Raw genomic sequence first — 22,277 nt, 5'->3', positions numbered from 1 at the left:
ATAATTTCTTTTTATTGAAGTTCCAGGCTCTTCCCATTCATGAATTTTCAGCTTGAAAAGTTAATGCATGGGAAGTTGATAACTTTCGCATTGTTGGTGGTTATGAATCGTAAAAATTGATTACATTAAATGACGCGCACTCTTAACATTACTTCATAATTTAGAATTTTTTTTCGTGCAGATTTTTAAAAGAGGTTAGGGGAGTACTTTGATTAGATTATTGAGACTAATTTTTTTTACGTTAGATTGAAAAACAGATTTTTTAAAGGGTCTATTCGTAAAGCTGCTCTCAATTTATGATAAAGAAAGAATTCTGATTCGATATTTAATGCCTTGTCGAATGGTAACTATGATAATATATGATACAACATTCCACACCGATCGGGCAGCGATCCCGTTACTTTGATTTAGAATACAATGACTAAATCAACTCTACCAATAAATGGTGTTAACTTGTCCGAGCAGCCATTAAACTTTATCTTAAATCCAAATACAACCGAATAGAAATAAAAGACCAGATTAGACTACTCTCAATTTACATAAATTATTGCAACGAAATAGACTTTCGAGCTAAATGTCCTCTCAATGCGGAAAGGGTAGGACAACACGTTTCACTGTTGCATTGTGGTTGCTATGATTTATTGGGAAAAATAGAATAACCAAAATTTTATCTCTTTCTCTGCACCATCTGAGTCAGCCACACATATAGTCAAAGCGTAATACCTAAATTTGTGGCTTTCGGTTGTTGCCTTTGGAATTTAATTTTGAATCCTATCCACTGTTAGAGTTGGTATTGTTAGTGTAAAACGTCATTTTCAAGTGGTGATATTTTGAATCAATATATGTTAATACACATTTCGATTGTTGACAGCTCAATGTTCGTAGACAAACATCTTTCTTTTTTCGTTTGGCTCATTTCTGTTATTCGCCTAGTATATCACAATCAGCATATGAAACAATTTTTGGTATTGGGTTAAGTATTGGGTTAAGCAATTTAAAACCTTTATAGTTACCCATTAAATTGAAGATGACGTTTAAGCGAGTGGGCTAACATGTGCATATTAGTGATGATGACAATAAATGTTCTGGGTTTTGATTTATAACAATAAAACCGTTTAAGAGATATGAAATTATATTTCTTTATCGGTGATCGGTTGCCAAATTTCTATGAGGTTTGTTTCAGATGATAAAGAGCACTAGACGACTTCTTAAACCTAAATCAAATTGAATTAGAATTTATGAACCAATATCCATTTAAAATAATTCCATGAAGTATTAATATCTTGATTTTTTTTTTGCATATACAAAATTGTTGATATGTTCGAAATATTTTATATTTAATATTAATCAATATACTACGATGTGAGGAAAATCTAAAAACGGAACAGGGGACAAATTTTTCCCTTTTCAAATGGTTATAACTCGGTTAGTTTTCAACGAATTTCTTTCGATCTTGCAGTGTTCGATTAGAAATCTAGCTATGCATCCGTTAACTCTTTGTAAGACAGTGGCAACTATATTGCCACCAACAACTTTCGTTTTTCTTCTTCTTGTTAATTACGAGCTATGATCAGTGATCAGAAATATACAATAAAATTTATTGACATTTTTTTAGCCTCGGCCCGTTAAAGGGTTAAAGCTTTGCGTTGCTTGTCAAAACGAAGTGAGATTCATATTTTGTACAACTGCATGACCCACGGAATAAAATCTGTCTTCACTCTGTGAAACTGGGAATACTGACATAACTTGTGAAAAAGGTGGAGCCACTTACAAAAAACAGGTCGGGATTCATACAACATGTGTTAAAAAAACATCGGGACCAGAAAGGAAGCTCGTGATTGGTAAGCTACTGCTTCTCGAATTAATTTTTTTTTTCTTTGAATGTTCCTCGCTGTTACTTTCATTCATGTCATTCATAACTGGTAACTTAAAATGATTTCCAATTTCGGGAATGTGGCTCAGAAAGTAGAGCGCTCACTTAGCATATGAGAGGTACAAGGTGATTTCACTAATTTTTGGGCTGGTTAGCGGACTTTTGGCCTTCAAAACGCTACTCGCTTATTCGCAAATTTTGTAGAGAAGCGACAAAAAAACTATTTTTAAAAAAACTGTGAGACATAAATAAATTAATTGCTTTGAATGATGAACATTCCTTACTGCGAAAGTGACTTTTGAAACATATGTTTCATTCAAACAACGTTCAATTGTCAAGAATTCCTCTCTTTACGACACAAGCGCAAGTCAGTCTTTTTGCTCTAGATTTAAACCGGAATAACCACAACCACAGATATTTTTTATTTATCGTTGTTTCTGTGATATTTTATAACTATTTTTGAACTGCAACGTACAGGAATTTGAAAATATATCCAATTTGACCAAAATTTAATTATTTTGGTTAAAGAAATAACAACCCTGTGTTGATTGACAAAAACGAAAGCTGGAGAGAAAATAAAGATTATAGCTTTTTAACCGTTCTTATGAGTTTTGGTACTCCTAGCCAAGTCAGAAGTGCGTACACCCAACGCAAATGGAGAACATTTTATTACTTAAGAGCAATTTTTTATTACTTATTGTGTCTTATGACTGCGCATTATACACAAAGAGTAACAAACAAAAAGTAATAAAAATTATGACGGCCACACGCTTGTATGTGTTTCTGGAGGAGAACATACAGCCAAACACCGCAATGCATGTGTTAGCAAGACCTCACTCGCTGCATTTGTATTGATGCAACGATCAGGTTCATTTTTGTCCCCTTCATCCACACATAATCAGAATCTCAACCGTCAACCTCAAATGTCTAATTAGAAACACTTTCGTTTCGTCCCCAGTGTTTACTTGAAATGGAAATATGTAATACTGTCTGACCAGAGTTGCCGAAGTTGCGAATATTGTCTGGATAGGCACGAGTATTGTATTTTCAAACAGGTGTAAATGAGTTTCCATGAACCAATGAGTATGTGTTTTAGATATCTTGCAGGAAAGCGAATGTTTTTGTTTTTCTCTAACGCAGTTTACAGATCGTGATGTCATTTCAAGACGCATTTCAAGTCTTTGAAATCATCAACGTTTGCATACTCTATGACGGGGAAAATGCTGCTTGGCAGCTCTTGTCATATTTTTTCTCAACTCCGTATGCGAACTAATACACGCACACCGAATGAATTAGAGATTGAAGAAACTTGTAACATGTGCAACATATGCGACGGTGTGTGATTTTTTTTTTTATTCTAGCTTATTTTCCGTCGGTCTATTTCCGCCACTGTTGTGGCCAATTACCGACGCCCAGGGAGGCGACTCCACACCCAGGTCCCTAACTCACGACCCGTTTATTAACGGACCGGCGCCAACGGCTTTACTTTCTCATGCGATGGAAGGCGTGATCCCAGAGATTTTTCGCCTCAGAAAATCTCCCGGTGTCGGCTAGGATTGAATCTAGACCAGTTGGGTTGGTTGTGAGTGGATCACGCCACTTCACAACCATCGACACCTATGTGGGCGGTGGGATTCGAACCCAGGCGTCAAGCGTGGTTGGCAGAGACGTTACCAACCACACTAGGCCCCCGCTCGTGTGATTTTTTTTTGCTTAAGATGGAAAGGGGGCAGTTTTCGACAGAAAAAATCTTGCATGTGGCTGAAACGACCATTATTAGATAGTCGTACTCCTGTAACACGTGCTAAATATATGGCAGTATGTGTTGTTACTTGACTGGGGAAGAATTTTATTGCCTTTTAAGTAATAGGTTTGTTACCCAAAAGGCAATTTTGCGCTATTGCTTCTAAGGTAATAAGGAAAAATTTTGCGTGTACTTGAATCGATAATCAAGTTAAGGTGCTTATTACGCTCCTAATGTCCCTATCTGGCGTCCCTGGCCGCAACACTATACAACGTGTTATTTTGTTGCGTGTCTGAGAGTTAACACACATAACACTCATTTTTCATACATTCGTATTCGAAACGAAATCTGCTTGCTTATTGCGAAACTAGGAAAATGGCAAAACTTGTAAAAAGGTGTAGCCTCTTACAACATGGTTCCCGAACAAAAAACGAGCCTGTGATAGGTTAGCCGCTGTTTTTCAAATTGATTGATAGTTTCAATCTTTTATTATAAATGAAGATAATTAAATGCAAGCTCGTCGTTTTTTCTGCTGAATATTATATGTATGTGAGTGACATTTTCACAGGTTGCGATGCTATGTATTGATTGATTTGATGATTCACACATTTTAGGTTAATTTTAACGATAAACCACTGTAAAAGTAAAACTAAATTTTACTGTTCGAAAAATGACTCATTGCCGTAAAAAATGATTCAAATTCAGGACACCTTAATATATTTTCAAAATAAAGTATGAATCACTTAAATTATGTTTTGATATAGCATATGGGTCATTCCATATCAACGATTTTCCGATTCGCTCCAAAATGAATAAAATAATTTGTTTTAGATCGATACTGAGAAATCTAAAGTTTTGGATCAATCGGATAACCCCCCGCTAATTGCGAGGCTATCAATTATTTCATTTTTTGACAAAACATAATTGTTTGTTTATTTGCGTCAATCATAGTAGACTACATCTTAAAAACTATTGCTAACATCATAAATATAGTTATGTAATTCTAGTGTTCAATGTTTTTCTAAGAGCATTTCGCGACATCGTTAAATCAATAACTTCACAATGCTCTTCAAATAGACTCATCATACTATTAACTGGCCCGGCCATGGCATATTCTGTTCTATAAGACTTAATACAAAAAATTTTCGCGTTCTTAATGAGCGTGTAGGAGCATAAAAGTTGAGTTTTCCTAGCAAATTTTCCGAACAAATGCATTGTGAGGCTAAATCGTTAACAAGAGTTACCGAAGCAATTTCTCTTATTTTTCCAAGCGTTTCTATATCAATAAGCATGCAACGCGATTCATAACAAGGGAGAGGAAATGAATTCCAACCTAGTTTTCTTAGCGCATAGAACAAAAACTGTTTTTGTACGGATTCGATTCTATTGGAATGGACGTCTTGATAAGGCGACCAAACAACACTACAGTATTCTAAAATAGATCTAACATATGTAACAAAAAGAGCTTTTATAGTGTACGGGTCTACGAAATGATAACTGAACCTTTTTATAAAACTTAGCATACTGTTGGCTCTATTGATGATCGTATTGTAGTGATCAATGAATGTTAACTTAGAATCCATAATCACTCCTTAATCTCTAATTTGATAACACCTTCCTACAATTTGATGTCCAAGAGTGCAACTGGAATGTTCAGGATTTCTTTTCCTTGTGTAGGATATAATTTTCCTTTTTTTACGTTGAGATTAAGAAGACTTTTTTACACCAAATGTAGAAAATGCCAACCAAGATCAAAGGGCCTAAATGAGAGCCTTTTGGAACTCCAGATGTCACTTTTACTGGTACAGAAACGTGTCCCTTAAACCTAACCGTTTGTGTCCTATTTGTCAGATAAGATTCAATCCATCTAAGAAGGCCTGACTCAAATCCCAGTTTTATTAATTTGAACATAAGCATGGAAATATCTACTATGTCGAAAGCATTACTAAAATCCGTGTATAGAGTTTCCACGAAGTTGCCTCTGTCCATAGACGCAAGAGAGAAATCAACAAATTCAATTAAATTGGTAGCCGTAGACCTTCCTTTGAAAAAACCATGTTGGTTACACGTTATGCGGTTCTTTACCTGATTAAATATTTTTTGGTTTACGAAAGCTTCAAAAAGTTTGGGGATACACGATATTATTGCAATGCCACGATAATTTTTGATGTCAGATCTCTTACCTGACTTGCAAGAAAAGATTTTTTCCAAACTGATGAAAATTGTCCGGACGTAAGGGCTGAGTTGAGAGCCAAACAAGGGTTTCACGAAAGCAGGAGCAAGATTTTTCATAAGTAAGGGTGGAATTCCATCTGGTTCTGGACCTTTTGAAGCATCCAGTTCTTTTAGTGTTGCGAGGATTTCTTGAACAGTTATTTGTTCAACAGATACGTTATTCATTTACTCATGCAAGTGCGAAAAGTACTCAAAGTCCCTGACTTCGTCGCTATTTTTATAAAAGGTTTAAAAAAACTCGCAAACTTGTTGCAGATTTGCTTGGAGTCAGTACTGGCAAAGTCTTCATATTGCATGCGAGATGGAAAGCTATTAGACTTCATTTTATCGTTTGCAAATTTGAAAAACTGTTTTGGATCTGATTTAATGTTATTTTCTACCCTTGTGTTGTAATTCTCATACGCTATAGATATTTTAGTATTCAGTTCATTACATATTAGGGTGGGGAAAAGTGATCGGTTTTCCAGAACCAAGTTTTTTTGGTTCCTTTTGGGGCCCCAAACACCCCTGAACTTATTGGAAGTCGATTGGTTTTGTCTCCGCTTGGCGCATTGCATTTTAAATTTGTATGAAAATTTATATGGGAAAATCTACTTTTTTGCATTTACCTTTCTAGAGAACTCAATAATGATCTAATAATGCCCTACATTGTGTAAAAGTATAGTATTTTAGATGCTTAACAACTTTGCAGAAGGCGTTGAAGAGCTAAGGTGTCCCTAAGAAGAGCTATAGCTGTTCAAAGTTGGGTATGTCAATTTGAATTCAGAAAATCTTGTTTTCTGCCAACATTACCAATGTACCGGCGCCAGTAGCATTCCCATCAGAAATAACCTGTCGTAACGAGTATATACACTCAGTTGGATCAAACAAACAAATGCAGGTCAATATTCTAGGCGTTGGTAGAATATACAACGTGTTTCAGAGGTTACTTCTGATGGAAATCTGATTAACGCCGGTACACTGGCAGTTTTGGCAGAAAAAATGATTTGCAACATAAATTTCGACATACTCAACTTCGAACAGCTCTAGTATTTTTTTGGGACACCCAAGCTCTTTGATGTCTTTGGCCAAGTTGTTAGGCCTCGAAAAACCTACCATTTGAAGTCATGAAACCTATGGTTTGAGCCAATTTGAGCTTTTTAGAATGGAAAATGCAAAAACGTTGGTTTTTTCCATACAAAGCTCCATACAAATTTGAAATGCAATGCGCCAAGCGGAGACTAAACCAATCGACTTCCGATGAATTTAGGATAGTTTGGGGCTCCAAATAGAACAAAAAAAACTTGGTTCTAGCTTTCTGCTCTTTTGTCAGTTTTATGAGCTTTTTGTTTCCTATTCTTTAAATTTTTAATTTCTCTGGTAAACCAAATTGGATCTTTGAGCTAGCCATTTTCTTTTTTGATTTTGGTACAGTTGAGTCTAAAACACCATACAGTGATGATAAAAAATTATCAACCGCTTTGTTCATATCTGTTTCATTTTTTAGAAGTGACTGCCAGTCGATGTCAGTTATTTTACGATTAATTAGTTCAAATTTCCATGCTTTGCAAAAACATCATTACTCAGAAACCGTAAGAGCTACGAACAATATTTGACGCTATTTTTACAGGTTTTCGAATTTTCAATTGAAAGACATCATTAGATTTTGCATACAGTTTGGCCAGTATCGATATGTTGACGTTTGAATTGACATGTTGCTCAGAGACCGAAAATGGACTCCAGACGCAATTTTTGAATTTTTAAAATTGGGCAGACATCCAATATGGGTGTTTTCGAAATCGTGATGATGCCTAGAGACCGACATTCGACACCAGGTGAAATCTAAGATGGTGACTTTTAATATCCGTAAGTTTTTATCGTTTATTACCCAATATTGGTGTTTCCATAATCGCAATGGCGCAAAGGCGAAGAATCGCTCCAAGACGGAAACCGAAGTGTCAACTTCAGGATTCCGGAAAACAGCTAAAAATGACACAATACAGTGCTATTTCGATTTTATCAAGGTCAAAGAAAATTTATCGTTCATTTAGTAAAATGATAAAATCAGTTTTTGCTATGTATAACATTCGAAAATATCGAAAAAATAAGCTGAAATGTGCTATAACTTTGTAAAGAAAAGTCCTGGAGATGTGTGGCCTTCAACAAAAACGTGTGTTTTGTATGTCCAAATGCTTCTCTAGAATAACGTTTTCTTGTAAAATGTAACCAACAAAAGTTAAGTGCAAAAAATTAACTTTTAAGTAACTTTTACAGAAAATACTCTGTAACTCTGTACTGAAAGAAGATAGGATTTTCATTTGTTCAGCAATGTTTCATATTTTTTCACGTTCTGAAACTTTGCCGAATAAACCATTCCTCTATCTCTCAACACAAAAAAGTATTATTGATATATGAAAACCTTCTGTAACATATGCTCGCCGTACTCTTATATGGGTGAATTGGGACAAATGGAACCTAAATGAGTTTGTAGTACTTTAGTTTAACTTTAAGGAAAAGTATTGACATCATGATTCCACTTGTCCCTTTTTAACCTATACGTTGTTGAAATTATCGAGAAATTAAGCAAAAATATGATATAACTTTGTAAGGAAAAAAAGTGTGTGTTTTATGTGTCCTAACGATTCCTCCGAACAACACTTTCGTGTAAAATGCAACTAACAAAAGTTAAGTACAAAAAACTAACTTTAAAGTAAGTTCCGTGTAATACACTTTATAACTTTGTACCGAAAAAAGATAAGATTTTCATTTGTTCAACAAATATAAATATATTTTCATATTTTTGAATTTTCTACAACTTTGCTGAATAAACTATTCTTCTATCTCTTAACACAAAAAAGTTATTTTTTTTATTTTTAGTATAGCAACTTTTTCATACTTTTTTAAAAATTTGCTATTATGCGGGTCATTCATACAAACAATTGTTCCGAAGACACTTTTTTTAGCTAGGATGAAGGTGAATGGCGCTATGGAATTAAGTTCCACTTTTTGCCTTATTGGACCACTGTGCGTCGTGAGATGAATAATTGAGCAGTGATTTAAGTTTTGAGATGAATATGGAAGCGTTGTGCAAAATGGTTCGTTTTATAAAATTCAAGATAAATCTAGCTAAGTTTACTAAATATACAATGCTGGGCGATTCTATAAGAGCACGTAAGCGTATTTTGCTATTTTGTTCAATGATTTCGTGAAAATTTGGTGTTTAATCTGTGCATTCTTCGTGAATATCGTCTTAATGAGATGAATAATGGAACAACTACCCTATTTTCATTACTTTCTGAACGTGTTTGTTGTGGAGTAAGAGAAACTCAAAAAAAAAAATTAAGTTGTCATCCTTTAAAGTGGGTCATCGTTATATGGAAAAATTGAAACCTGAGAGTCAGAACCAAGTTTTCTTAGTTCCAAACAATCCTAAACATACTGTAAGTCGCTTTGAATGAAGATTTGTATTGAAACACCTTTCTCTAGTTTGTTATTCTCCTCAATATGAGGAAAGAACAGAGTGGATATTCACCGCTCACTTCTTGTTCAGCATGATCACTGCATATAGCAATTTTTTGCACCACACTTCTTCAGTTTGCTTTGTACTGTGTTTCTACCGATCCTTACACCACAGCTGAGCGAAACAAGAGTGGTGAATCACTCTAATGAGAATAAATATAACTTTGTCGGTAACACCAAAGAACTGGAATGTCTCTACAAAATGCTATAGCTGTTCCGAGTTAAGCAAGTCCAATTATGAATACTACACTTAAACTGTTATTTGAATTTTTACTCACCTTCAAGGTAAAACCTCTGGAAATTTTCTAAAGGTTCTTATCGCGTGTCCATTTTAGCTAAGGAAATATTCAGAAGAAATAACTAAGATCAAATTGTAGGGAGTCGATTTTTAAGTGTCGAAAATATACTCTTCAAAATATTTTTGAAATTACATTTCAAAGAAAAATCTGTTGACATTTTATTTACATCAGTTTTTCATAAAAATTGAAATTAGACAAAAAAATTGGGAACGTTTTCCTGAACAGTTTCTTTCCAGATTTAGATTACACTGTGTATCTATTTTTCTTATTAGCTAACAATTTCGGCGGATAATGTTTATGCGTTTTCATGAACATTTTTATCTTTTTTGTTCCGCTCTATGAAACCATATTATGAGGATAGGCAAATAATAATTCGGCGCTCTATTGGAAATTGAAAATCTCAAATGTGCTTATCAAAATACTGTTTGCTAAATCACCAGCACCTTTGTGATGGCGAAATCATTCACCTACATTGTAGAGACCAAGCTGTCAATATAACCTTCGACTGAACAGATAAGTGTAATCTCTAGTATATCTCTATAAAATACCCTTTACTCAGCGGTAACGTCTCCATTTACTTCATAAAACTGCGGCTTCGGGATTGACACTTAACAGTGCCTTCGAGAGTATTTTGAACATTTCACCTCAACCCGAAACCAAGACAAACCGATGCTAGCCAGTACTGGTTATTCCAAACGGCGCTGTTCTTGGCCTTTAGTCCAAAAGAAAACTGGCCACTTGACCCTCGTGGCACTCAGCGCAGCAACCTGGTACTTACTGAAGAAGCCAAGCCCATTTCAACAGTTCACGACAAAGCGCGCCGCGTCCTAAGTCACGAACAGTTTGCCGAGTCAAAACTATTAATTTAATGCCGTTTTCAATACGAACGGCATGCGTTTGGGGTTGTGTTTGGCTTTACCCTATGGTAGACAGGTTATTTGCATGGTTGTCTTATGAAATTATAAGCACCAAATTTGCGGTCGAACTGCTTTGAGACGTCCGCCCGCGCGCTCCAGCGGGGGTTAATTGAGGCAATGGAGCAATCTGGTTTGCTGCTGCATGGTCTGAGGTGTTGCATAAGCTGGCTGTACAATTTCCTATATCGGTAGGTAAACTTCGAAACTCAAATTGTTTTATCACATCTCCGGAAGTTACCTGTGCAATAATTGAGATAATGTGGGCAGTCAAGATTGATTATGTCAGGTGACTGAATAGATGCAAACCGAACAATAGTGGTGCTGTTATCAATAGTGAGTTTTATTTCGTTCAATAACACATAAAATTAGAAAAAAATTACGCTTTGAAGACGATTTTATTTCCCTTTAGTATCTTTGAATGCTCTCCAACCGAACGCTTCAAACTAATTACCATAAACCCCAAATGGGAGGCTCAAGTTCACCATCGATTAATCAACCCTAGCACCATTAACATCATGCTCATAAAGATCATAAAACACCAACCTTCAGATCGTTGAAATTTGCCAACACGATTGAAAGATTCCGTTCAAATAAACCACTAATTACTTGAATCATCCGTACCGCAAAACCTCCAATGCCAATTTCTAAATTCGCGTTCGAAGCTATGCTCCTCGCAGCACGCAGACGCGATGGTGTAATCGATAGCATGGCAGATCTCCGCCAATGACCCCCCGGAGAAAGAGATTGGGAGGCGGAGAGAGAAAAGCAAAAAAATAATAATGGAAATAAAGCGCACATAAAATTGCGTAACAATTTCCACCCATTCGATGATATATTCACGTGTGCAGCATCTCTATAATAATCCTCATCATCATCATCATCAGCAGCAGCACTGGCTGATGCAAATCGCCGTTATGACTTGAAGAAGAGAAAAATCTTCGTCTGAGCCTGCAAAAAACCGATGATGCGATGAAGCGGTACAGTTTGCCAGTGTATTACGGATGTTTCTGATAAGCCGCGGTAATAACAAAACCATTAAATTTGAAATGGGGTCAAGTGGAACGATAGTCGTGCGCTAAATTTCCGCCAAATTAAAACTTTTGAACGTAAGAGCAATTTCAAAGTGCATTTTTTGTTCTTTCTTAATGAATGCTGTGGATGCCAAATACCATCGAAACTCTGTCAGTTGGCATCAATATTAAAACATTGGTTCGATCAAATTTTTGAGTTTGAAATAATAAAACTTCCACGTCTATGGACGGATATCAACTATCTAAAGTTGACGTCATGTAGAAACTTCTAAAAATTAATGCATGATGAAGCAGAAATAATTTTTGAATTCATTGAATTTCATACATATATTTGCACATGTTTTAAGTTTATTCTTTTGTGTATGTATTTGTCTGCAATCAACAATTTTTGATGTAATTTTAATTAAAAATGAACTCAGTGAACACATTTCTTATTGTAGTTGTTTGCTCCCTTTTCAATAACTTTGCTTAGTTATTTCTCTAATGGCAAAAGGTTAATCAAATTATAATTATTTTCTCTGGGCGGAATTTGAACCACTTAAGCCCCTTCCACATAACCTATCATCATTACACCATTCGAAGGTTTTCCACCTCGAGAGGTTCACCGTGGTGTTTACGAAACAATTCCGAAAATTATCGTTCGTTCCTCTTGGGCGCAATTCAAAACATCCTTTTTTCGTCTAATTTACATGTAGGACACAATACCAAAATTATCAATTACCACACCAACCACTTTGCCAATCAAACATCCTTTCCTCTGCGCATATGCAATGTATCAGCACTTAAGTCATCGATAATGGCCATCCATCAACGGTAACCGCAGCTCCGTCGGCATCGTCTTCGCCGCCGTCGTCGTCGTCGTCCTCATCATCATTATGATCACGTTTGCACTGTTGTTACTCACCACCATCCAGCGCGGCTCACTACGAATGATGCGTCCATTAGCCGCATGTTTTGCATGAGCCTCTCGGCTCAGACTGACCATCCGCGCACAAAACTGATCGATGAACGGAGCGGACGCACAGCGCAATCTTGGCCACAGCCCGCCAAATGTCCGTCCGGGGTGGGCTCGGCAGCAGCTGCGCCGGGCCATGTCCGATCTGAGCCCCGTCGCAGTCAGTACGGCTCAAAGTAACGGTTGAACAAGAAGTCGCGAAGTGCTTGCGCTGAAGTGTCGGCGGTATCACCTTTTGTTTGTTTGCACTTGTTTGCTTGTTTGTCGTCGATCATGTCGCGGTTCGGGAAGTTCTATTCGGCCGCGACGCTACGGTCGTTCTGCGTTGACTGGGCATAGTGTTTGGGTGTTTTTTCCTTCCTACAGGGGAAGGAAAACAGTGCTCTGTCTGATCCGGTGCCATCATGGATCTATTAAAGAATTTACAATACTACAGGGGTATGAGCAGTGAATATATTTCCGTTTCACGAGCGGCAATCAGAAGGGTGTAAGTATTCCGTAACTGAGTAGCGAGCATTATCAGTATCAATGACTATATTTCCACAGTTGAGAGTTACTTTTCTTCCGGATCCATCCCCGTGAAGTACACTGTTGGCCCGAAGTAAAACTTTCGCAGAAATTTGCTTATTGATGGGAAAAAATGATTTCCCGTCATTTGCGGTGAAATTGATAGGTAAACTCTTCAACTACGATGAAATGCTAGGCAGCTTATGCAAACAACTCTTTTTTGCCATATCGTGCTTTTAGATTATACTTCAACTTTGTTGCACGCTTTCTGGAACATCTAACAATCAGACAAAGTAAAGATCGCAACAATGAAGCAAACACATTGGCATGTAGGAAAAAGTACGTACAGCTTTTTGCGTGTGCTAATAATCGTGCTTCTGTAGGTTTGAGATCACCGCGTATATCTGAAGGGAATTAGATTCTGGATGATGTCTAAACAGAATAATCACTATTATTATGATAATTATTCTCATAAAGTGCTTTTCTTCTTTATAGGAAGTATTTAAAAACTCTACATTTTTGAGATCCAGTAGAGTGAGGAAACCATATATTAAAACAATATAATTTTCAAACTTCTTTTTGCACTGATGGATTCAATCAGAACACAAAATTAAGTGATTTCAACAGTGATTTCTAAAAAAAGGTTAATTTTTATTCTATTCATTTGTCATTCATAGAAATGTTATTCTATGATATTAGTTCTTCCCAAAAGGGATGTGATTGAATATATAACTTTATAGAGTCGTTAGACCAATCAGCTAGACTTTACTTTCAGCATTCCCTGTCAACAGAATAATATTTTTCAACGAATATTTAAATAGCCTGGATTTACTTTACGTCCCAAAACTTCAGTTACATTGGAAAGAATTATTTAATTTTTTCTGATGACGCAAGCTGTGAAGTCTTAAAATCTTGATGTTCATAGGAGGCAACAATACCTTTAAAAGAGCTCGAACTCGGAGAGCCAAACTTTTAGGCTTTATGATTTTGGTAGACCTGCTGGACTTCTATCGTAGTCCTCTCAGGCCTGTAAACAAAAAAAAATAGGCTTTTGTTTCCTCATTCAACATTATACATGAGAATTAAATGTGTGGAATTGACACAAACTTACACTTAGCTGTGAGTTCGTTAAAATCTTCGAGCTGCTCTGAAATAGTAATTATTATGTGTCGTACTCTGGTATAGGCTTGATTTTTTTGCATTGTTTTTTGAATGAGTACAATGGTTTACAATTCGTTCATTCTTTATAAAGAAAACTATCGATGACTATAACTTTTTGATAGTAAACTGTTAAGTTATGAAATCTTTCAAATGAGACCAATAATATTAATTTACATTGCTTTAGACATACCCGAGAAACTTTTATTTGTTCGTCACACACATGAAGAGAGAAACAAATGTATAGAGAGGTATATAAAGTAAGGATAAAAGACAGGAAGAGAAAAAAGAAGGGAAAAAGAAAAGAGGGAAAAACAGAAAAAGATAAAAAGATAAAAAGGAAGAAAAAAATATTTTAAAAGACATAGAGTTTCAGGGACAAAGAGAGTGAATAAAACAGAGATAGAGGGAACATTTTTTATTTTCATCTTCGACTCAAATAAACATCGTACAGACAATTCAACTTATGTACTAATTCTTAGTCTAAACACATATTTCGACACACTGAAATCAAACATATTTGTCACATCATCAAAATCATTAAATCGCGTACGAATTGGAAAGATTGAAAGTTGACTGTTCCATGCAGGCTTGTCATTTCTCCTCAGAGATTCACTAGCGAGTAGGAGAATATATTTCACTGCAAAAATAACTGCTCTCACACTGGTGGAGAAGAAACTCCATACAACTCTAATGTTTATTAAGAATATTTCCAGTCAAAACGTTTGGTTTGATTGGCATAGTGTCTTTGGTAAAGTTGTAGATAATAATTTTATCCTTAACAAAAATTACCTTGTGAAAAAATTTTTTTTTCAAAAAAGTTATAACTTTTTTTCTTGATTTCTTCATGGTCGGCCATTTTCAATGTTTAGGTAATTTTTTGTAGTTTGCATTAGAAAAATTTTAAAAATAAACTTTTTTAGATAACTAATTTTCAACGTTTCTTTCAACTTGTTTTCAAAACCAAAAATTTCTAGAGTGTATAATTTTGTTGGAAAGATCAAATTATTATCTACAACTTTACCGAAGAAGTCACACCGTTGCACATTGTTGCAATGCAGCAAATGCAACTCCCAATGTAGCATTCACAGATTGTATTTATTCGCATCCGTTACTTTTAATGAACTTGTACGTAACCGAAAAAGCGCAGGAGGTGGAGCTTATATGCAACTAACAATGCTATGTGAAATCATCATCAGCATCGATTACCGCTGCAGCATAGGAGGAAAAGAGAGGAGAACCAAAATTTAATTTTGTTTACCTTTACTCTCATTGCTCTTCGGTGGTTGTGTCGCGAAGATTCATCTGACTACACATATTCTAGAAAATCTAAATCATTAAAATTTATTGGAATTTTTCTCTACTTTTACTCCTGAAATTTTACTTGCGATTGAAAATTTACCGTGCAGAAAATGTTTTTACTTCGTAATTATTCACGCTCATCTTATGAAGCGTTTTGAACTAAACTTTATGATTCAAACTCGCAAAATTATAAACAAAGTTCATAAGTTCAAAGTTCAAACTATAAACAAAGATCGTTCAGAAAACCATGCTCAACATGCAGTGTTTTAAATGCGAAATAAAAGATACCGAACTTTATTTCCAACAAAAACCATGTATCATTAATTTATATTAAATATGGCTGTTTACTTTGTGGCATTTTTAGCAAATACTTTGTTCAACACGATGTTGCTATACATTTTCATCACAAGGTTGCTTTCCTTAAAAGAAAACATCTGTGAAACAACAATACGCAGTATCATGTGACATTATCGTTATTCAAAAGCATCATGAAATATGCAGTTGCAAGTAGATTGCAGGAAACTACTAAGCGACTTTTTGTGTTGAATCACGAGATGGATACACATAAAAAACGCAATGTTGCTCAATTCTTTCAAGTTTCATTAAAGCAACCGAAAAAGTTTCTTGCACCGTTAATAAAGTCTTAAAAGAACAAATATTGACTAGTATCATTTCAATTACGTTGCAGGTGCTGCTTGGGATAGAGATAGAGATAGAGATAGAGATAGAGATAGAGATAGAGATAGAGATAGAGATAGAGATAGAGATAGAGATAAAGATAGAGATAGAGATAGAGATAGAGATAGAGATAGAGATAGAGATAGAGATAGAGATAGAGATAGAGATAGAGATAGAGATAGAGATAGAGATAGAGATAGAGATAGAAATAGAGATAGAGATAGAGATAGAGATAGAGATAGAGATAGAGATAGAGATAGAGATAGAGATAGAGATAGAGATAGAGATAGAGATAGAGATAGAGATAAAGATAGAGATAGAGATAGAGATAGAGATAGAGATAGAGATAGAGATAGAGATAGAGATAGAGATAGAGATAGAGATAGAGATAGAGATAGAGATAGAGATAGAGATGGAGATAGAGATAGAGATAGAGATAGAGATAGAGATAGAGAAGAGATAAAGAGAGAGTACCTACGGGCTACGGATGTATTTTGCGTTTTGAAACCGGTTTGTTATAGCATTTGTTCTTTAGTATATAACAAAAGTAAAAGGCTTGCAACCTTATGTTCAACAAAACTAACAAACGAGTAATTACTCCGTAATGGATACCACAGTTGGTGTTCGTGGCATCGAAGCACAATTTTACGTTGGAATTTCCAGTTGTTACGATTTACACTGGAGTATTTTTTTACGCGGTTTGTTGTACCACGTTGAAAAAATCCTCGTATAAAAAACCGCGTAATTCGAAAGAATCGCGTAAAAAACTCCATTCAATAAAAAGATCCAATTAAAAATAATAGCACGTGAGTAAATACAAACTTGAAAAATGACATAAAAATCGTAACAAAACACACAAAATGAGTTTATAGTGCTTCCAAAATGAAATGAAAATTCATTGAAGAACAAGACAATAACTTTTTTATAATGATTCCGCCATATTTTTAAGCTTTCGTTCTTTAATCGGAAGTTAATCGCAACGACCCTGACTCGTATCGTTATACAATTATTCATGTATTTTTGTTCGTTTTGCCAAATCAACTGAAATCGCCTATTATTTGATAAGAACAACAAATATATTAAAAATATGCATTATTTAGATTGATAAAACAAAAAATCTTATTGTCATGAATCATACGATTGATTTTTTACCATATTTACTTATACCAAACTTATTTGATACAGGTCGGACTCGATTATCCGGAACATCAAAAAAAATTTCATTCCGGATAATCGAATCACACAAAAAATACCGGAATTTTGCGATTAACGAACATAACAGAAATATATCTTTTCTTTATTTTCTTGTATGATGCAGTGGCGTAACCAGAAGTTATTTCTGAAGCAAACAGGGGTAAAATCTTGAGAAGTAGAAAATACTACTAGGTATACAGCCCTGGGGTTGTATGAAATGGTGATGTGGGACTAAACACTTTAATTAGGGGATTTTTTGTAATAGAATATACACAGTCTGCAGACAGAATCAGTGTGTTTGCTCAGCGACTGTACGTATTTTTATTTTCAGCATCCCCTGGAAATCAACACTCGACACTCGAAAGAATATCGTTTATGTTTGGCGATATTATGCCTGTAGTATTTTTTGTGCAAACAACATGTATTTGATAGGGCACAAGCATATCGTGCTTGTTGAAGAAGCACCAAGAATTTTTCGTAATGCGTCAAAGTCAGATCTAACTCTATATCCTCAAAAACCAAATACAATAATACTTATGTATCATAATGAATGGTTTTGTCATATTCAACTCTGAAATCAAGTTTATAATATGGATCTTACTTTCAAAATAATATGGAAGTTCTTATAAAGGCTCATTAATTGGCAAACATAAGAAGGTATGTTAAACAAAATTTATAACAAGTTCCAGCAAAAATCGTAGCAATCAACAATTCCACTTTTATTTTTGCTTGACAATTTTTTTCATTTGCCTACAACTACATTCGCTGTATTACGAAGACAGCTAATATACGTTTATTATGGTAAAGCTTGGAATGAACCAATTTTGAAACGTAAAAAAAGATTCTGAATGAATCTTAGTAAATAAACCAAAAATTCACAAGCATTCGCGGGCTCTTACTCTTCTATAAATGTGTATATTTGGGAATTTACTCTTTCGTTGCTATCCGGTCACGATTATTTAGTGAATATCGAAGATAAAATTAAATAAATATCCGTTGTAAAAATCTATGATTCTTGTTGAGTAATTTATGGTAATCATATTTATGAGATAGATAAACTTTCAATCACCATCAGCAGCAGCATTGCAGTTTTTCCTCGAGTGCACACGAATAGAAATGTACAAACAAAAGTGTACCACTGCAATACGAATAGTACCGCTGCAGTACGAATAATATCGCTGTAGTACAAATAGAAGTGTACCGCTGAAATGTACGAATAGAAGTGTACCGCTGCAATCATAGACGACGAGAGACATGCGGTTCTTTACTCCACTGGTACTGTTGCTTTTACCGGCATATTTTCTTTCAAGACATCAGTTTTTATTATTCTGAATTCTGAATATGAATATTCTGAAAGCTTTAGAAATTGTTCAAGAATGGGGATTGTTCCAAACTTTTCGGAAAACTTTTACCTTCGAGACATCATATAAGTCTAAGCTCATGGAAGCAAAAATAAATTGACCTATTGGGACGGGGAGACTCTGTCAATTTTTATATCGATATTGATACAGAGAATATCACAGGGAAAGGATGGTGTCCATTCACGTCGTCTGTGCTAGGAATGCTCGCATGTAATTGGTTCATTGTTCGGGTAAACTTGTCACTGAAACTTTTCATCAATTTTACCGCTTAGCAATGAAATTAGAGTGATAACTACCATATTTCAAAATTGTTATACATTTTATCTTTCCAACAACATATTGGTTATTGTTATCCATCATGTGGTTATACTGTTATTAACGTTTGAATTCTGACGCAACATTTGCCAGTTTCATTGCCAATTTTACATAATGCATCCCATTATAGTAAACAAAGACGTAGTCCCACGTCAAAATAAATTGGACATTGATTATTTTCACTTGATTCGAACATGTCTCAAACATGCCGGAAGTGACTTAAATGGTAACGAATATGCCAGAAGAAATGGTAAAGACAAAATTTCGGAATAAAAATTGAAAACGGACACAAAAAAAAATAAATTCCGGATAGTCGAGTTTAAAATTCCGGATAATCGAGTTTCCGGATCATCGAGTCTCCGGAAAATCGAGTCCGACCTGTACCGCGTAAAAATGTTCTTCCAAATCGCATAAAAATAATCCGCGTTATTTAAAAAAATCGCATAAAAATAATTCGCGTTATTGTAAAAAATCGCGTGAAAAAGCCGCGTATAACAACCGCATAAAAATAACCCGCGTGAAAAAAGACCCCAGTATACCAAGTTTTGTTAGGTTTTCAGTAATAAAAGATCAGAATTAGTTAGAATGTTTCTCACATTTCCACCGAAGTCCTTTTCCTCGAGCTAGAATCAAGCGACCAGCGCGACTACTGATACGAGTGTACCGCTCTACCATTCACCATGTACTGAACTAAATTGGAATTAATTTTAGATATAGAAAAAATATATGTACAAATCTATTTTCTCTTATATTTATATAGCAAAATTTATAAACTTGAATAAGAAAAGAAAATTATTTTTTAATATATTAATTGTAAATTATAATACTTTTAGAAATGTAACAGCAGAATATGAACTGTGTAAATAACACTCTCTATTTCAAATCAATTTGTGAATTATTTTTAAATTATACATGAAAATCTAAAGAAAATTATATATGCCTAACTTAGTTCATTCAGTTCAGTAGCTTGTACTGGACTAAATAAGCATAGATTTTTAACATTGAAAAATATGTTTTTTGTTTAATTTATGTACCTAGCAAAAATCATAAACTTAGAAAAGAAAAAATAATGTAATTTTTTTTTGTAACTAAACAAAAAACAAAGTAATTGTTAATACATATATAATTTGTGTAGATAGAACAAGAAAATATTTATTTAACTCAAAATACATGGTAAGCCGTTGAAATCACGTTGAGTGGTAAACTAACTGTAACTGGACCAACATAAATAACTTCGCAACTCAATGATTGAGCATTGAGTTTTGTCGTTAATTCATATGTAGTAGAAATCATCACGAGAAGTGAGAAGCGTTTGAAGTCTCGAAAGAAAAAGCAAAAGCAATGAAACATGCCCTGAGTTGTCAAGCATTCTCCTGCAAGCTCTTCATAGTGCGTTCTGCTACAATTTTAATTTTGATCGTTTTTAGGTAAAAGTTACGAAAGTTAGTGAGATAAATTGAAATATTCATAGAATTATAAATTTCAAGAGTGTGGAAGTTAGAGGAACCACAGTTTTTTGTATTATTTGCAAGTCAGTTGATCATAAAAGTTTATATAAAATTCATGAATAATTACATGTTGGACAGAGCTACAGCCAATTGTACAGTTTTTTCAGTATTCTAGTCGTTATGACATACTTTTATATATGAGATCTGTAGGAAAGCTTGGTTTATATGAGAAAAGCGAAGAAATTCGTCATTAAAAGCCACATGTGAGAGTATTTTGGGGAATAATTAGCATGGACCATTTTACCCAACTGGTGTGTCTTGTACACTGCCGTTCTACGCATAGTTGTCCCATGTTACTTTTGGTCGATTTTCGTTTTTTATCACCAATGAGTCTATTTTTATGTATATTTTTGAAAAACTTTTGAAAATAACATTGTTTGCTCCGAAAATCTTGAAAAACTATACCAAGTCTGTTTGTCCCATCGATGATTTTCTACACATATTTGTTCTACTAGACTTTTTCTATTCTAATTCATCCCACTAACCACTAATTTCCATATTTACAACTTGGGAAGTGCTACAGAGCACTAAAAACTTCCTAACAACGTTTGGCTACATTACGGGTTTTAGATAGTCTGAACCAAAAATCACTTTGCTTGATTATTTAAATGCAGTACGTTCAAATCTTTGTTAGGGATACCTAAACCTTGTTTGCTGACTTGTAATCTGAATGCTTTTCCTTTCCGAGCATATAAAAAGATAAACGCTGGAGATTCATACTAATTGGAAGTTGTAAGAACTGTCTTTGGATTGTAGCCAAAATGGTGAAAGCCCAGCAACGTTCAAATATGATAGGAATGTGCAATCTAAAAAACAATTCCTCTTTGTAATGGTAAGTCATCTGATACTTATTTAATTACCTAAACTTCCATCTCGACTATCATCACTTGCGTATAAAGACAATAAGATTAGCGTGATCATTTTCGTGAAAGATTAAACAGCCTTCTATCCCTAGTACGAACTTTGTATTGGGCAACATCGAATGCACTTGGTGGGACTGATATGCGTAGAAATTACCTATTGGAAGGCAAATTTCTCGGCATTATTGTCCCAGTAGGTAATTTTATGGAAAAGAGTGTTAAATCAAAAAACCTTCAATTAAATTTATTGAAAACAGTCTATTGCAAGGTAAAACTGGTTAGAAACCCATAATTGCATTTGTCACATTGACGCAATACGTAAAAGTATTGTAAAACTTTAACAACGTTTTTCTCGTTTGCATGATTTGGAACATGGGACAAATATGCGTAGAACGGCAGTATAGTTCTCCCCTGCTTTCAGCTTCAATCAGTTGACAGTGGTAAATACTGACTACTTTGATTAAGCACGCGCTGTGTTGTTTTAGCGATGTTAATGTATTTGAGAGTGAAGATGCTCATTTACTTCACCGTCTTTATGCATCGGATCGGCTTAGATCAAATATATTCATGATTCTAGACAATATCTTTTTTTTTCACTAACATGATTTTCAATGAGAATTGACACGGGTGACACTCAATATCAATTTCAACTTGAGAGAATGAATTTGTTGTTGTGTAATTTCCATTTTGTAGTTTCGAAATTTCGCAGCTCTGTCAGTGACCATTGTTTGTTAGCAAAACGTTCAAAATGCTACCGATTTTGGTCACGGTCCAGCTAAAACATATATGACACCAAACCAAACACACGTGTTTGTGAATAAAATCAAGGCTACATTGATGAA

General features: G+C 34.8%; 1 protein-coding gene across 6 annotated transcripts in view; it reads left to right on the top strand.

The window, feature by feature from the left end:
- LOC129721836 (uncharacterized) overlaps nt 1-22,277 on the top strand; it is a 185,793-nt gene that overhangs the window by 130,158 nt on the left and 33,358 nt on the right. The window contains exon 1 of one of the 6 annotated variants that reach the window (XM_055674881.1): nt 12,905-13,039. The exons of the other annotated variants lie outside the window; for them this stretch is intronic. Coding sequence (XP_055530856.1) covers nt 12,957-13,039 — 83 coding nt within the window. The 5' untranslated portion in view covers nt 12,905-12,956. Of the gene's footprint in view, nt 1-12,904; nt 13,040-22,277 lie in introns of those variants that run through there. 6 annotated transcript variants of the gene reach the window in all.

This window comes from Wyeomyia smithii, chromosome 2 (assembly GCF_029784165.1).
Source record: "Wyeomyia smithii strain HCP4-BCI-WySm-NY-G18 chromosome 2, ASM2978416v1, whole genome shotgun sequence".
In the NCBI taxonomy this organism is placed as follows: Eukaryota; Metazoa; Arthropoda; class Insecta; order Diptera; family Culicidae; genus Wyeomyia; species Wyeomyia smithii.
This window is presented reverse-complemented; position numbering and strand designations above follow the sequence as displayed.